The sequence below is a fragment of the Schistocerca piceifrons genome, chromosome 1 (genome assembly GCF_021461385.2).
Source record: "Schistocerca piceifrons isolate TAMUIC-IGC-003096 chromosome 1, iqSchPice1.1, whole genome shotgun sequence".
NCBI lineage: Eukaryota > Metazoa > Arthropoda > Insecta > Orthoptera > Acrididae > Schistocerca > Schistocerca piceifrons.
The window spans coordinates 153,265,569-153,282,505 of record NC_060138.1 but is presented as its reverse complement, the minus strand read 5'-3'; the positions used below and the strand labels follow the sequence as shown (position 1 = coordinate 153,282,505).

At 38.3% G+C, this 16,937-nt stretch overlaps 1 protein-coding gene across 1 annotated transcript in view; it reads right to left on the bottom strand.

Annotated features, from left to right (window-relative positions):
* The window catches only part of LOC124803706 (protein dopey-1 homolog), a 370,000-nt gene that overhangs the window by 75,899 nt on the left and 277,164 nt on the right, over nucleotides 1–16,937 (bottom strand). Inside the window, exons 27-28 of the mRNA XM_047264693.1 lie at nucleotides 16,374–16,585; nucleotides 16,137–16,289 (exon numbers count right to left, since the gene is read on the bottom strand). Of these exons, the coding sequence (XP_047120649.1) occupies nucleotides 16,137–16,289; nucleotides 16,374–16,585 (365 nt within the window). The remainder of the gene's footprint in view (nucleotides 1–16,136; nucleotides 16,290–16,373; nucleotides 16,586–16,937) is intronic.

Genomic DNA, 16,937 nt, shown 5'->3' with positions numbered 1-16,937 from the left:
CACAGTTCTTCTTTCACAGGATGATTATGTGGGCAAAATGGAAGTTTTACTCAAGGACTCAGCATACCTTCAACTGCAGAATGACCCAGCTGAACAGATAAAGCAGAAAATGCTTTCATTCTGACAAAGAGTTTGTTGCTTGGAAAATTTCATCGTGCTGCCATTCTAACAAGATCTATGCTTTCGCAAAAATTCACAAGGAAGTTCACTATATCCCATTACAAGCTTCTCTTCTTAGACTTCATGTCAGAAGATATCAAAATCGCTTTTCCAATTCCACAGTTGTTATACAACTATTGAAGTCTTTATGTCTTGGTCCCTTGGATTTGGGTGAGAGCTTTTGATGTAATCTCTCTCTTTACTCATCCTCTTGAAGAGTCCTTGATGATAATTAGTGAAATCCTGGAAATGACGACGCTTTGCCACAATATGGTTTATTTCATGACAATTTCTTTGAACAAAATGACTATGGGAAGCCCATCATCCCCCATATTCATCAATTTATTTTTGGAAGTTTTTGAAGGTAGCACTCTGAGACCGGCATTTTTAACCTTTAAGTGGGTGTGTCTGTGCACAAAATACACCAACCACAAAAAAACATTGTTTTGTAACATTCCATTGTTGTTTTACAACTGTGAGCCTGTACTTATTCCTACATTACTGCTTCAGCTAACACAATGATAAGTTGTGTTGTCATACATCTAAGCGAGCATCTGTAATATAAAATAACCACACAACTAAGTGAGAAAAAATTTACGATCTGTGTAAGAAAATGACCCTGATTCTGAGCTAGCAATGTAATCCTACATTGGGGCAAATATCTTTGGGATAATTAGTAATCAGATAAGAGGCTGGCAGAAATCTGATGCAACTGCACTATTTAATGCTTCGAATGGGTCACTAGTGTGCAGCAACACTTCTACATGACAAGAGAGTGATATAATGAACATTTTTTTCATTGTATACTTAAACAGTGATTTAACTAATATAATGTAAGTTTATTTTATAATTGTTTAACTTTGGTAACATAAAGACAGCTATTCTTTACATGTGTACAAAGTACACTGCATGCCTGCTTGTGTTATGTGTAACGGCACATCTGCTCGAGGGTTAAAACTTAACTGGTTTTTTTTTATTATTATTATACCAACATTTCTGATATGTACAAATGGAATACACATTCCAAACTGTTTTCTGGGTCACTTTAATTGCTTTCACCCCAGTATCAAGTTCATGGTGGTGGTCAAAAGGGATAGAAAGCTTCAATTTTTACATATAATGGTCTACAGAAAGGACAATGGGACTCTGGGAAAGAGTGTTGATCAAAAAATGACACACATGGAGTTGTATCTGCCTGCAACTAGTTGCCATTCATCAAAATAACACACTAGGGTCCTGCGGATGTTGGCAAAGAGGACAAATCCCATCTCAGATGTAGAAATCTTGACACAAGACCTGGATCAATTGTTCAAGCAGAATGGCTACACATACAAATGTGCCAAAATGACTAGAAAATGTATGTAGATTAGTGGCTTTTCTACAATACATTGGGGGCATATATTAAAAAAAAAAAAAAATAAACAGAAAGAATTTTAAAAAGATATATCATCACAAGTGTACTCCATCTGCCAGCCAAGACTAGAGCGCTCCTGGACTCATTAGGAGATGACTTGGAATTGAGGATGCCCGGTGTTTACAAAATCCAACGTTTCTGTGGAAAATCATATACAGGCAAAACAATTTGTACCAATCAACACAGATATGCCGAGCTGATAAATCTGCAGTGGCAGGGCAGTGTCTTCCCAAGAGATGCATAGTTTTGTATGATAAGACTAAATTTTTGACTACCATATTTACTCGAATCTAAGCCGCACTTTTTTCCGGTTTTTTGTAATCCAAAAAACCGCCTGCGGCTTAGAATCGAGTGCAAAGTAAGCGGAAGTTCTGAAAAATGTTGGTAGGTAGTAACTTCTGCCGTCGAATATATGTAGCGCTACACACGCATGCTTTGCACTTTGCAGGCACAAAGATATATACTGGCGCTAAAACCTCGGCGTCAGTAAATAAATTTAAAAAAAAGGTGGAAGACGAGCTTTTTTCTCCGCCCCGAGTTTCGACCACTGCATTTTCATACATTATCCAACGAAGTAAATACAAATTCCGTATAGTTCATCTTCGAATGTAGCAGCATTTCAATGTACTACGAAAATCTAAGTGGCAAGACTGTTTGGAATGTTTGGCAATATGGCCAACTCTACGTTCTGAATTTTTTCCTTCCTGTGAGAAGAGATGGTTGCTAATAGGAACTTTTATGTACTGTGACTCACATGCAGTATTCTCTTCACCATAAGAATAATACGAATAGAAACATTTTCTATGTATTGTTTCGTGTTTGCTGCTATCTCATTTAAATCCTGTCTGCCTAATGAACTACAAAACTAGAGTGAAACAACAGCAAACGCGGAAGAATATACATATCATGTCATGTTTATATTCGTATTATTCTTATGCCTGATAGTGATACAGTCAGAAATGAAGCACGGCGATTGACTAAATTTTTAAATCTAAAATGACTAATTTCTGTGCAGAATGATGTGTACTAATGAGGCGTCTGCAAAGATTTTCAAAGGGAGAAAAATTTTCGCTTAACTCTCGTTCAGAACTTCTGTCATACGCAGTATATTATTTGGTTCTTGTTGATCATTATCAAAGAAAGCAGCAGTGTAAGTAACAACAAATAGCAGTCTCTTGCCATTGTTTCGCTAATGAGACGATTCCTCTCTCTCTCTCTTTTTTCTTTTTTTTTATAGAATTGTAAGTGGCGGTAGCGTGCACAAAAGCAAGCCATGCCGCGAGCGGCGACAGGCCGTAAACACTCATCATGAGAATGCGACAAACAATGCATGACACAGTACAGTAATGCATTTTCAGCTTAGCGTGACGTAAACACCTATAACAAAGAGAACGGCGCTTATCAGATCAAAGAAAAATAAGCAATCAATTCAAACCAGACGAAGCACGTGAAAAAGGAAGGGTACCGGTATAAATACGGACGGAGCGCCTGACGCATAGCAATGGCTACCTGGTAAAGCTTAACTGCTAAGCTTACGACTCGAACCAAACTACTGTAGCTATATCGTCATTCATTCTACCTAAATTGTGTCTCATCTCACAATGGACCAACTTTGTTTCGATTTGGAGGTGCGGACTAAAACTTTTCTCTCCCCTTGAATTTCAAGTCTCAAATTTCAGGTGCGGCTTAGATTCGGGAAAATTTTTTTTCCTTGATTTCGAGTCTCATTTTTTAGGTGCGGCTTAGATTTGAGTGCGGCTTAGATTCGAGTAAATACGGTAAGTTTTAAAGAGAGCTACTGAAATTAGATTGGCAGACAGTGCTACAGAGAGGGTTAGCCTGTAAGTAACACTCAGAACCCTGTTTTATTTGACATTAAAAAGTGACGGTTGTTGACTCAACCAGCAGGACACGTTGATATGATAACTGATAGTAATTCACAGCTTTTTGCCACCTTTACCCACTTGGGTGCTATACATTTACTTTTGCTAGGGCAGTAGCGGTGGTTACTGCCACATCTTCTGTTGGTCTCCTGCAGCATGTAACAGGACCACCATTTCATGGTATAAATGAATATCAGTGAGATTAGCATACGTCACTTCTTAATATGTCAGGAAAGCCTACACAGTCACACCAAGAACTCCATCTGTTTGAAACAAATATTTATATGCATGACCAACACACCCATGCTTGTGATAACATTCATCAGACAAACCAGAGACTGAGAAGATGCCATGACATAGGGAGCATACTCTATAATGAAGTACCTTGCTCAGTCAAAAATAGTAAGAACTCCTTTGAGAAGAATTTTACCAGTATGACACTTTGTTCTGTTGCTGCATTTTCTGTTAGAAAGAGCAGATAAGCCATTGCTAGTATCCCCCTTAGACAATGAATGGACATCATTTAGTTCCAGTATGATGGAAATAAAGGATTTATGGGCAAAGTTTAAATGGATTGTAAATCACACTCTGGAGAAGTAGGTGCTGAGCAAGTGGATTAAGGATGGAAAAGACCCAACACAGTTCAATAACAAAATTCAGAAAATAATGAGGAAGCAAAGACTGTTGCACTCTTGGATCAAAAGAGAACACAAATGGTGACAAGTAAAAGTTAGAAAAGTTTCTTGCATCTTTAAGAGAGTGGTGTCTGAAGCATACAACTACCACCATCACACTTTAACAAAGGATTTAGCCAAGAACCCAACAGCATTCTGGTCCTTCATAAAATTGCTAAGTAGGTCGAAGGCTTCTATCCAGTCACACATTGACCGATATGGTGTGACAATAGAAGACAGCAAAAGGAAAGCTGAAGTTCAAAATTTTGTATTTAACAAAATTGTTCACACAGGAGGATCATACAAAATGTCATTGTCTGATCATCACACAGACTTATATGAGGTGAACTTAGTAATAGGGATCCCTAGTGTAGAATAGCAACTGAAAAAGTTGAAAACAAAAAGTCACCAGGTCTGAATGGAACCCCAATTTAGTTTGACAAAATAGTCATCTATGGCACTGGCCCCAGACTTAACTTGCATTTATTGCGAATCTCTCACCCTGCACAAAGTACCAAGCCAATGGAGATGCACAGGTCTGTCCCATATGTATGAAGGGTAAAAGAACTGACCCGCAAAATTACAGACCAATATCCTTAACATCAGTTTGCTGAAGACTTCTCAAACATTCTTAGTTTGAATATAATGAAGTTCCTTGGAACAGAAAAGCTTCTATCCACAAATCAGCACAGTTTTAAGAAGCATCACTCATGGGAAACTCAGCTTTCCATTTTTTTCACATGATATTCTATGAACTATGTATGAAGGGCAACAGGCAGATTTCATATTCCTAGATTTCAGAAAAGTGTTTGACATCGTGACACACTGGAGATTGTTAATGAGGGTACAAGCATATGAGGTAGGATCCCAGATATGTGAATGGCTTTACGGCTTCTTAAGTTATAGGACCCAGCACATTGTCTTTGACAGTGAGTGTTCATCAGGAGTGTCCCAGGGAAGTGTGATAGGGTTGCTATTATTCTCTATACACATCAATGAGCTGAAAGACAGGGTGAATAGCTATCTGTGGCTGTTTGCTGAAGACGCTGTGGTGTACAGAAAGATATCACTGTTGAATTACTGTAGGAGGACACATGATGACTTAGACAAAATATCTAGTTGGTGTGATGAATAGCAGCTACGTCTGAGTGTAGTAAAATGTAAGTTAATGCCGATGAGTAAGAAAAACAATCCTGTAATGTTCGACTACAGCATTAGTTACATAGTCAGTTGATTAAATAACTAGGTATAATGTTACAAAGATATATTAAATGGAACGAGGATGTAAGGATTGTAGCGGGGAAGGTGAATGGTCAACTTCAGTTTACTGGGAGAATTTTAGGAAAGTGTGGTTCATCTGTAAAGGAGACCGCACATAAAACAGCAGTGTGAGTACTGCTTAGTCTCTGGGATTCCCACCAGGTCAGAGTAAAGGAAGACATTGAAGCAATTCAAAGGTGGCTGCTTGATTAGTTACTGGTAGGTCTAATCAACACGCAAGTATTACATTAATGCTACTGGAACTCAAATAGAAATCCCCAGAGGGAAGGCAATGTTCGCTTCAAGGAATGCTACAGAAAATATTTAGGGAACTGGCATTGGAAGTAGACTGCTGCAAGATCCTACTGTCACCAATGCATATTTTGCATAAGGACCACGAACATATGATAAGAGAAATTAGGGCTCATACAGAGGTGTGTAGTCATTTTTCCCTCATTCTATTTCTGATTGGAACAGGTAACAAAGTGACTAGTAATGGTACAGGGCACCCTCCGCCACACACCAACGGTAGCTTGCAGAGTATTATGTAGATGTACACCAACATATGCCATGTGTAACTTTAATTTTGTCCACAATGTAACGGTTTTAAATGTTATGTTAGTTGGCTTACAATTAATTCTTACATCGATATGTACACTTTGTCCTCTCCAGTACATATATATTTAAAGACTACCATAACAAAGACATATGTATACTTTGTCCATTTGCAATGCACAAATACTTAAATAAAATTCTAACAGAAACACATATTCTTCTTCAATTACTGCTACAATTTGTCCCATATGATAAACATGACGCATGGGCAAATGAGTAAAATATATCTGTAACACAAAAGTTATAGGAATGCATCCCAGCCATAATAATGGATGGAATGAAAGTGTGTATCTTGAATGAATTAATGCATTAATGTGCACTTACAGAACAAACAAATGCAAACTAAGTGTGGGACAAATTAAAAAATGTCTATGAAGACTGTGGACTTTATTGAAAATCTGTTAGCTGAAAACACTCCTCACAACTCAATTGCAGAACGACATGCCAGATAAGGAAACGTCTCCAAAAGAGTTCCAAATTCTAGGCAGTTAAACATTATGAGCTGATGATTGTGAATGTAAAGAATTCCTATACACCAGTAATTAAAGTGAAGGATGATACATGGCACAGTGCAAACAACTGTCACAGCAAAACGAAGGCAGGTGGTAAGTAATCGGTAAGCAATGCAAATTACAAAACATTTTTCACTACTTCTGGGGTAACAACCTCATAGATAATTAATGATATGTAGACACCAGTGGAGCAGCACATATGCCTAAATCCCTGTGTGACAAAGTCTTGTACATCAGTGTTAAGTACATAAGTAGTGGTGACAAGTTATGAAAATTTAAACAGTGAAGAAATTGCTTGCACACACATTGATACATTTGTTGGCATAAAAAAGATGAATATTAATCTAATAGACATTCTTTACATGTCAAAAGTTAAGCACAAAATTTATTTTCTTTGAGCAAGTTAGTTGAAAAGAGACATTCAGTTACCTTTGATATGCAAAGCTGTCACATTCACAATACAGACAAGAAACCTGATGCACGAGTGTACCTTCATAACAGCATGGCTCTACCAGATAATCAGTCTGTTGCAACAAAGTCCATACCTACATTAAATATCATGAACTTGTGGCATAGAAGGTTATGACATTTAAACCCTGACACAGTGGAAACTTATTGGGAATGTGTGGCCAGTAGCATTGAATATGTGGGAACTACTGATTCTCAATGTGCTACATGCTCGGAAGCTATACAGGTAAATTTACCTTACCAACATTCCAAGTCAACAGTGAACAGTATTCTTGTATTAATATATTCTGATTTGTATGGACCCAATGAGACATGGTCGATTGAAGGTGCATTGAAGGTGCTAAACATTTCCTAACACTAACAAATAACTAATGAAATCAACAGAGTTTTCAGGAAGTTAGTGGAAAAACAGACTTGTAGTAAAGTTCATATCTTGCATACTGACGATGGAAAAGCAACTGTGAACCTGAATCTTGTATACTTCCTGAAGACAGAAGGTATAAGACATCAAGCAATAGTGCTACACATATCACAACAAAACAGAGTGGCAGGTTCCTACTACAGAACCATAGTAAAAAAGCCAGATGCTTACAGGTTGATGTAGGTCAACCGAAAAGAAGATTGGGGGGAGGGTGGGGGTGGGGGGTGGCAAATATCTACAACAGTGCAGTGAATTTCAGTAACATATAACACACAAAAGCCTTAAAACCATGGAAATTGATGTAGGAAGAAGCATTCATTGGAGAGAAACCTGACATTCAGCATTTAAGAATATTTGGAAGCAAGATTAAGTGTCATAAACCAAACTCAAGAGGTTGTAAATGAGATAAAAAGAACACTGAATGCATACTGGTGGATAATTCCAAAGAGAACAAGGTATATTGGCTACCTCAAACCATCCAACATCCAATACAGTCCTATAAATTTTATTTTCCAATAAAAGGACAGTACAACCTGTTTTCAGGACAACAGTCTCATTGTTTGGTGTATCCGAAAAATTACAGCTACAATATGATGACTACAGTATACATATTGTCAAACTCTAAGAAACCAACAGAATTTGCAGTAATATTCTAAATAGCACACCACATATTGATAAAGGATGTCCACGCGAGTCAACTAAACGGGTTAATATAGTGATTCTCTGGTACATAGTACACACACAGAAAATCCATCTCATATACTTCCACATAATATATTCGATTCACGTATATAAAAGAGTGTAACCAGTCCAAATAAAATCAAAAGATGAACTATTAATGACATGGCATCCTACAAACCACAATACATATGTACAATGTTCCCGGCTTAAGTATGTCAATAACATGTTTATGCATAACAAGACAATCACACACTGGAACCAGAAAAATGTAACATAAATAGCCACTGCACCTATAAGCTTCAGTGTGAACATGATACGCCCGCCTTCGTAAAGATTCTGACTTACCTGTACCATACACACAGCCATTTAGTACCATACCAACCACACAGCAACATTTAAATGCCAGGTGATGGGTCTTGTAGCCACCACGTAAGTAAGTGCACCACTCACATTATCTCATGGTTAAGTTCCAACCAATTATTCCCGTTATTGTCATATCTAGAACCTCTAAAAATAGCATAGCCATCGCGCAAACTCTGCTCATGTACGAGAGATGCACTATTATTACGCATAACAGTTCCTGGATTTTCTGCTTATTAGCCATATAGCAGAGAATCACAACATTAACCCCGTTAGCTGATTTGCAAGGACATTCTGTATATATACATGGTATCCTCCTTAAAATATTACTACAGCTTCTCTTGGTTTTTTAGAGTTTGACAATACATATAGTCACCAGATTTTAACTGTAATCTTTCAGGCGCACCTGAAGATGGAACTGATATTCTGAAACCTGGCTGTGCTCTACTTTCATTCAGAAATAAAATTTATACAGCTGTAGCTGATATTATTAGTCATGATTCGTACACACAACAGTTGTGGATATCCTTTCAAGAGAAACATGTTCTTGAATCTGAATATGGAGTTTCCAAGACTAATGATGTCTCAAGAGGTACGTAATCTGATCAAAGCAGCTCAGGAGGATCAAGTTCAATCAAGACAAAAATACTGCACCTTCACTGCAAATTTAACTACTTAGAGGAATTTCATATCCAGTAAGAATGGGTAACAATGTGTCCTATTATTCTACAGATTTATGTTATAATACCAAAAGTAAATGTTGATGTTAAAAATGCTAGGACAAATGTACCATGAGTCTTAAAAGAAGAGCAGTTTAGAGGTTAAAACTAATAACAACTGGAATGTTAAGCTAGATAAAGTAATGTTACAATTAAACTTTAAAAGATGTACAACACACTAGCGTGTTTATCAGAAGAATAATGGAAGCGACGTACTGTTTCAGTTTATGCTGATGTCATGTTGATTTTTTAGCCATTCTCACCAATAATGGGATAGCTTGAAAAGGAGCCTCAGGGAGGCCCTTTATACATGAACATGTTGCTTCTTTGGCCAATTGTTTAAACTATAAATAAATAAACACAGTATAACCTGCCACTAAAATTAATTTTTTATATTACATCTGATGTGACAGTTATGGAGTTTAGCTCATCAGCATTGCTTCCAATAATGTCTAAATATCTGCAGTTCCATGCATGTGTGTTGCAGATTTTTCTCTAGAGTTCTGTATTTCAGATTTACACATATATTGCGCACTATTAAAACAGTAAGATTGCATGCAACATCAACATGTATGCATGGAAATGCAAATGATAGCATTTTTGTGCAACTGCACAACTACATTACATCACGCGTAAAGGGAAAGATTACGCAAAGTGTTTATCATTCAGAAATCATATTTTTAGTTAGATGTTTGTGAGGAGATCATGTTACGCCTCCTGCAAGGAGCAGAAACATCTACCAGCATGCATCAGAATTCAACCACAGTAGGATTTTGGACAACTGAGGCTGTGGTTTATCGTGTCACATTATTGCTTTTAATGTTGGTTGTAACTTCACGAATGTCAACATGGAACTGACGGATTCAGGAGGACCATACTCAACATGATGCAGCATATCAGTGGCTACACTGTACTACTGTCTGAGAAGACACACATTGTTCACTTGGCCATGTAGGATTGTACAGTAATGTTGCATACTCATATACTGAGTCAAGAAATGGGTTTCTTTGCAGCAAGATAAGTATCCACATGGACAGTGTAAAGATGCCTAGAACGCTACAGACTATTGGCATGTTGTTGTTGTTGTCTTCAGTCCTGAGACTGGTTTGATGCAGCTCTCCATGCTACTCTATCCTGTGCAAGCTTCTTCATCTCCCAGTACCTACTGCAACCTACATCCTTCTGAATCTGCTTAGTGTATTCATCTCTTGGTCTCCCTCTATGATTTTTACCCTCCACGCTGCCCTCCAATGCTAAATTGGTGATCCCTTGATGCCTCAGAACATGTCCTACCAACCGGTCCCTTCTTCTTGTCAAGCTGTGCCACAAACTCCTCTTCTCCCCAATTCTATTCAATGCCTCCTCATTAGGTATGTGATCTACCCATCTAATCTTCAGCATTCGTCTGTAGCACCACATTTCAAAAGCTTCTATTCTCTTCTTGTCCAAACTATTTATTGTCCATGTTTCGCTTCCATACATGGCTACACTCCATACAAATACTTTCAGAAACGACTTCCTGACACTTAAATCTATACTCGATGTTAACAAATTTCTCTTCTTCAGAAACGCTTTCCTTGCCATTGCCAGTCTACATTTTATATCCTCTCTACTTCGACCATCAAGACACTGTCCATTCTGTTCAACTGCTCTTCCAAGTCCTTTGCTGTCTCTGACAGAATTACAATGTCAGCGGCGAACCTCAACGTTATAATTTCTTCTCCATGGATTTTAATACCTACTCCGAATTTTTCTTTTGTTTCCTTTACTGCTTTCTCAATATACAGATTGAATAACATAGGGGAGAAGCTACAACCCTGTCTCACTCCCTTCCCAACCATCACTTCCCTTTCATGCCCCTCGACTCTTACAACTGCCATCTGGTTTCTGTACAAATTGTAAATAGCCTTTCGCTCCCTGTATTTTACCCCTGCCACCTTAAGAATTTGAAAGAGAGTATTCCAGACAACATTGTCAAAAGCTTTTTCTAAGTCTACAAATGCTAGAAATGTAGGTTTTCCTTTCCTTAATCTATTTTCTAAGATAAGTCGTAGGGTCAGTATTGCCTCACGTGTACCAACATTTCTGCGGAATCCAAACTGATCTTCGCTGACGTCTGCTTCTACCAGTTTTTCCATTCGTCTGTAAAGAATTCGCGTTAGTATTTTGCAGCTGTGACTTATTAAACTGATAGTTCGGTAATTTTCACATCTGTCAACACCTGCTTTCTTTGGGATTGGAATTATTATATTCTTCTTGAAGTCTGAGGGTATTTCGCCTGTCTCATACATCTTGCTCACCAGATGGTAGAGTTTGTCAGGACTGGCTCTCCCAAGGCCGTCAGTAGTTCCAATGGAATGTTGTCTACTCCCGGGGCCTTGTTTAGACTCAGGTCTTTCAGTGTTCTGTCAAACTCTTCACGCAGTATCATATCTCTCATTTCATCTTCATCTACATCCTCTTCCATTTCCATAATATTGTCCTCAAGTACATCGCCCTTGTATAGACCGTCTATATACTCCTTCCACCTTTCTGCTTTCCCTTCTTTGCTTAGAACTGGGTTTCCATCTGAGCTCTTGATATTCATGCAAGTGGTTCTCTTTTCTCCAAAGGTCTCTTTAGTTTTCCTGTAGGCAGTATCTATCTTACCCCTAGTGAGATAAACCTCTACATCCTTACATTTGTCCTCTAGCCATCCCTGCTTAGCCATTTTGCAGTTCCCGTTGATCTCATTTTGGAGACGTTTGTATTCCTTTTTGCCTGCTTCATTTACTGCGTTTTTATATTTTCTCCTTTCAGCAATTAAATTCAATATTTCTTCTGTTACCCAAGGATTTCTACTAGCCCTCGTCTTTTTACCTACTTGATCTTCTGCTGCCTTCACTACTTCATCTCTCAGAGCTACCCATTCTTCTTCTACTACATTTCTTTCCCACATTCCTGTCAATTGTTCTCTTATGCTCTCCCTGAAACTCTGTACAACCTCTGGTTTAGTCAGTTTATCCAGGTCCCATCTCCTTAAATTCCCATCTTTTTGCAGTTTCTTCAATTTTAATCTACAGTTCATAACCAATAGATTGTGATCAGAGTCCACATCTGCCCCTGGAAATGTCTTACAATTTAAAACCTAGTTCCTAAATCTCTGTCTTACCATTATGTAATCTATCTGAAACCTGTCAGTATCTCCAGGCTCCTTCCATGTATGTAACCTCCTTTTATGATTCTTGAACCAAGTGTTAGCTATGATTAAGTTATGCTCTGTGCAAAATTCTACCAGACGGCTTCCTCTTTCATTGCTCTCCCCCAATCCATATTCACTCACTATGTTTCCTTCTGTCCCTTTTCCTACTCTTGAATTCCAGTCACCCATGAGTATTAAATTTTCGTCTCCCTTCACTACCTGAATAATTTCTTTTATCTCATCATACATTTCATCAATTTCTTCATCATCTGCAGAACTAGTTGGCATATAAACTTGTACTACTGTAGTAGGCATGGGCTTTGTGTCTAAAACTTGTACTACTGTAGTAGGCATGGGCTTCGTGTCTATCTTGGCCACAATAATGCGTTCACTATGCTGTTTGTAGTAGATTACCCACACTCCTATTTTTTTATTCATTATTAAACCTACTCCTGCATTACCCCTATTTGATTTTGTATTTACAACCCTGTATTCACCTGCCCAAAAGTCTTGTTCCTCCTGCCACCGAACTTCACTAATTCCCACTATATCTAAATATCTAACTTCAACCTATCCATTTCCCTTTTTAAATTTTTTAACCTACCTGCCCGATTAAGGGATCTGACATTCCACTCTCTGATCCGTAGAACACCAGTTTTCTTTCTCCTGATGACAACATCCTATTGGCATAGCAACCGTTGTTGCAGATTCCCTTTACAGTGCACCAATGAGGGGTGTACCAAGAAGATTGATGATCTATAAGTGAACGAAACTGCTGAAAAATATGAAGTAAGTGCTGGCATAACTCATCCATCATTCAAATCAAACTGAATTACCATAAGACTTGTGCAAGGTAGCCATTTATTACAAAGAACAGATATTTCTCATTTGCACTGAGCTCAAAAATCATTCCAGTAGCAAAGGTGGTGTACTTTTGGACATGATTTTAACTTGTGATCAGACTTGGATACATAATTTTGAGTGCAGTCCAAGTGTCAGAGTGCGTCCTGGAAACACCCTGAAACACTCACCTGTAGAAACTCAAAATGCAACCATTGATTGGCAAAGTCACATTAACCATTTTTTGGGGTGTCCATGGTCTGATTTTCCATGCATTTTTGGATGAAGAAAGCACTATAAATAGCCTATACCATACAGGCTTGACTGTAAATAAAGTCAAATCCATTATCAAGAGGAACATCTGGGATGCCAGAGGAAAAGATTCTTCTTCTTCTTCTTCTTCTTCTTCTTCAAGACAACACTCAAAATGTGATGCTGGAGACTACTGGCAAAATGGATTGGTATCTTCGGCCTCATCCTCCTTACAGCTCTAACCTTTCCTCTTCATACTGTTATTTGTTTGGTCCAATGAAAAAAGCTTTGCTTGGCATCATGTTCAATGGCAATGAAGAAGTAAAGAAAAAAGTACAAGGCTGGATTTGAAATTAAAGTAAAAAATTTTTTGGTGAGGGGATATGCAGTACATCTATCTTAATATAAACTGCCTGACAAAATAAGTGAAGCACTCAAAAATGAAGAGGAAACTAAATGAAACTACATTTTTTGAGAGGGTGTATGGTGTTATGGAAGTGATTTCCAAACTGAGTACATGTAAAAAGAACTTGTTAGTATGAGTCGATTTATCAATATGTTGTTACACTCCCTCTGGCGTGGATGCATGTACTGATTCAGTTGGGAAGTGAACCATTGTATCCTCACCTGAGGCAAGCTGGCGCACAACTGTCGCCACTGATACTTGATATCCTGGATCTGGCACTGGGATAAAGTTAATGACTAAGCTGGTCCCACACAGGGCTGTTTCTACCATCTACCATTAAGCCTAGGGCAGCAAAATTTCAGGAGCAGCAAAGTGTGGAAAAATTAATTTCAAATCAAATAGAAAAAATATTGAGCAAATGAGCCAAAAAATGAGAAACAGGAAAAATTAAAACACATAATTGTTTTCAAAAGCATATGACACAGTTATTTAATAAGTCTTTACTTACTCTGACAAAGGTAAAAGCTTTACCTCTACCTACCCCGAAAACTAAAGCATTATAGGAGATTTGCATTGTTGTGCCATTGGATGTTGTGTTGGTGGAATAGGGAGTGGGGGCATCAGGGAGACTGATGGTAGTAGAAAATAGAGGAGTCATTTTTCCATTCTCAACTTGGACTGCAAAACATGTAGCAATGGTCTTGGTCTGACATGTTCTGCAGAGGACAGATGCGGGGGTCTTGCTGGTGACACGAGTGCCTCGCCTCAACATCATGCAGATAGTTCATAGAGGTATGTGCCATGTGTGCAGGAGCACTGTCCTGTTGAAAATGGGACGATAATACTGTAGCCTGAGAGGTGACACGTAAGGATCACCACCAGCCATGATTTGATGTTATATCCAATGGCCCGCCACACCATGATGCCACGAATAATACTGCTGTGCCTCTCAAAATAATGGAATACCGGGACCTCTCTCAAGGTTGTTACCATATTGACCAACAACAGCCATCTGGCATAATGCAGAACTGCAATTCATTGCTGAACACAATGTGAAGCCAGTCATCAGCAGTCCATGCTTCCCAGTCATAGCACCACTTCATATGCAGTCATTTGTGTTATGGTGTTAACATCAAGCTATGCATGAAATGGTAATCCTCTAGTCCATATGCTACTAGTCTCCAACAACCAATGGTGCAGGATGTAAGTGTTGCAGGGAGTCCATTACTTGCTCTTGAATGGAGGGCTCAGATATGAAGTGGTTACGATGTGCTTGGTGCACAATGCAGTGACCCTCCCTTGTGGTGGTCAAACGTGGTCAGCTGAAACCCTGACATCCAAATGCCCCATAAATTTGGATATTACATGATTTGACTAGCTGGCCAAATGGAGATCCACAATGAGGCCCCTTTCAAACTGTGATGTGTTGATAATGCTGTCCCTCACAAGTACACTGCATCTCTGTTCCTTCACAGTGATCAGTCAAATTCTAACAAGCACCTTACATACCCTACCGATCCTAGTAACAAAACTAAACATGAACAATGATAATGCACTCTGGTGGCCATTCTACATGGCAGAGCCGCTTGCACCTATACTCATTTACATACCTGCTGATGGTGTGTCCATGTACAAAGTCGCATTGACATCATCTGTGTGAGGTCGTTTAACCCCCCCCCCCCTCCCCACCTTCAGGAACTGTATATAGAAGTGAGCAACCAGATGGTGTCTTTTCTTTATAAATGTGGTCATGGTTCCCCTAAGGCATCATTTCTTCTGTTATAGCAGGATCACACTTTTTGAAACAACATTACAACAAAAATTACCTCTCTAATATTGAACAACTCCCAAAAACATCTCAGTATTATGCTCTGTATCTGCATGTTTCAAGTAAGAACACACAGTTCGCCTGTCTGTAACACAGCTGAAGTTTTAACAGCACACAGTAGGATATACAAGAAGTAACAGAAGGCAGATTATGTTTTAACATTCTGTCAAGAATGGCACTATCAAAATAGAACTGATATGCAGAGGGATCGAAACTTGCAGACTGACCTTTGATAAGCCAAAAAGTCGAGGAAAAGCAGTAAAATAAAATATTAAATGTAATTCATTCTGTTTGTAAATGTGTTGAAAAATGCATACAAGCTAGTGTACATGCAGTACCAATGTTGACCACTAAGACAATGCTCCTTACTGTAACATGTTTTAGGATATCAACTTTGTGTTTAATATTTCAAGTTTATACGAATTTTTAACAATAATTTCCAAACCGTAATGCATATTTTTACCTTGAATTTCAGGCATATACTTGTGGTACTGATCTGTTTCACTGCAGAGAATCACAAATGCAAGACGTTTCAGGAGCTGAGCTCTTTGCTCATACTCTTGCTCACGGCTGGAAAAAATGCTCAGAGATCCACTCTGGGCCAGTGATACTCTCCCTAAAAAAGAAAGAACACGTGATGTAATTCATAAGTAATCTGAAACTAGGTAGTGAACACAACATAAAAGTTCTAAATTTTTACCCATAAGGTCACGGAAAGTTGTAGTATCATGAGTCATAAGGTTGTCCACAACAGTTCTCCAGAAAGGAAGGCATTTAGCTTCCATCTGAAATAGGTTGGGGTCTAGAAGCAACTCAAACACATCCTTCCGCCATGCCTTCCGAGTATACTGATAACCACTCAGACTTGCCAAAAGTTGAGAGCATGTGAAGAAACTCGGAACATTCCGGCGCCTGAACATCATAAGCACAAATTTAATGTTTTAGAACACTAATTAGTTAAAACAGTTTCACAAGTATAAATCTCCCGCCAAAAATATTATGCAACTGTTGCTCTAAATCTGTATACGTGCAATTCATATGAAGTAGTGGTATGAAGTTTGTTTATTTCTTTTAATAACATCTAGAATAGGCACTTGCATGAGGGATACCTCACTCTAAGTAAAAATAGTCAATAGTTTAACAATCAATGCAATACACTTCGTAAGTTTAAACAGCTTACGAATTAAGGCATAATTAGTTACAGCTAAGTTTTAATAAAATTCTCAGCTTTAAACCTGCAATGTCCTACATACAGTTGACAAGG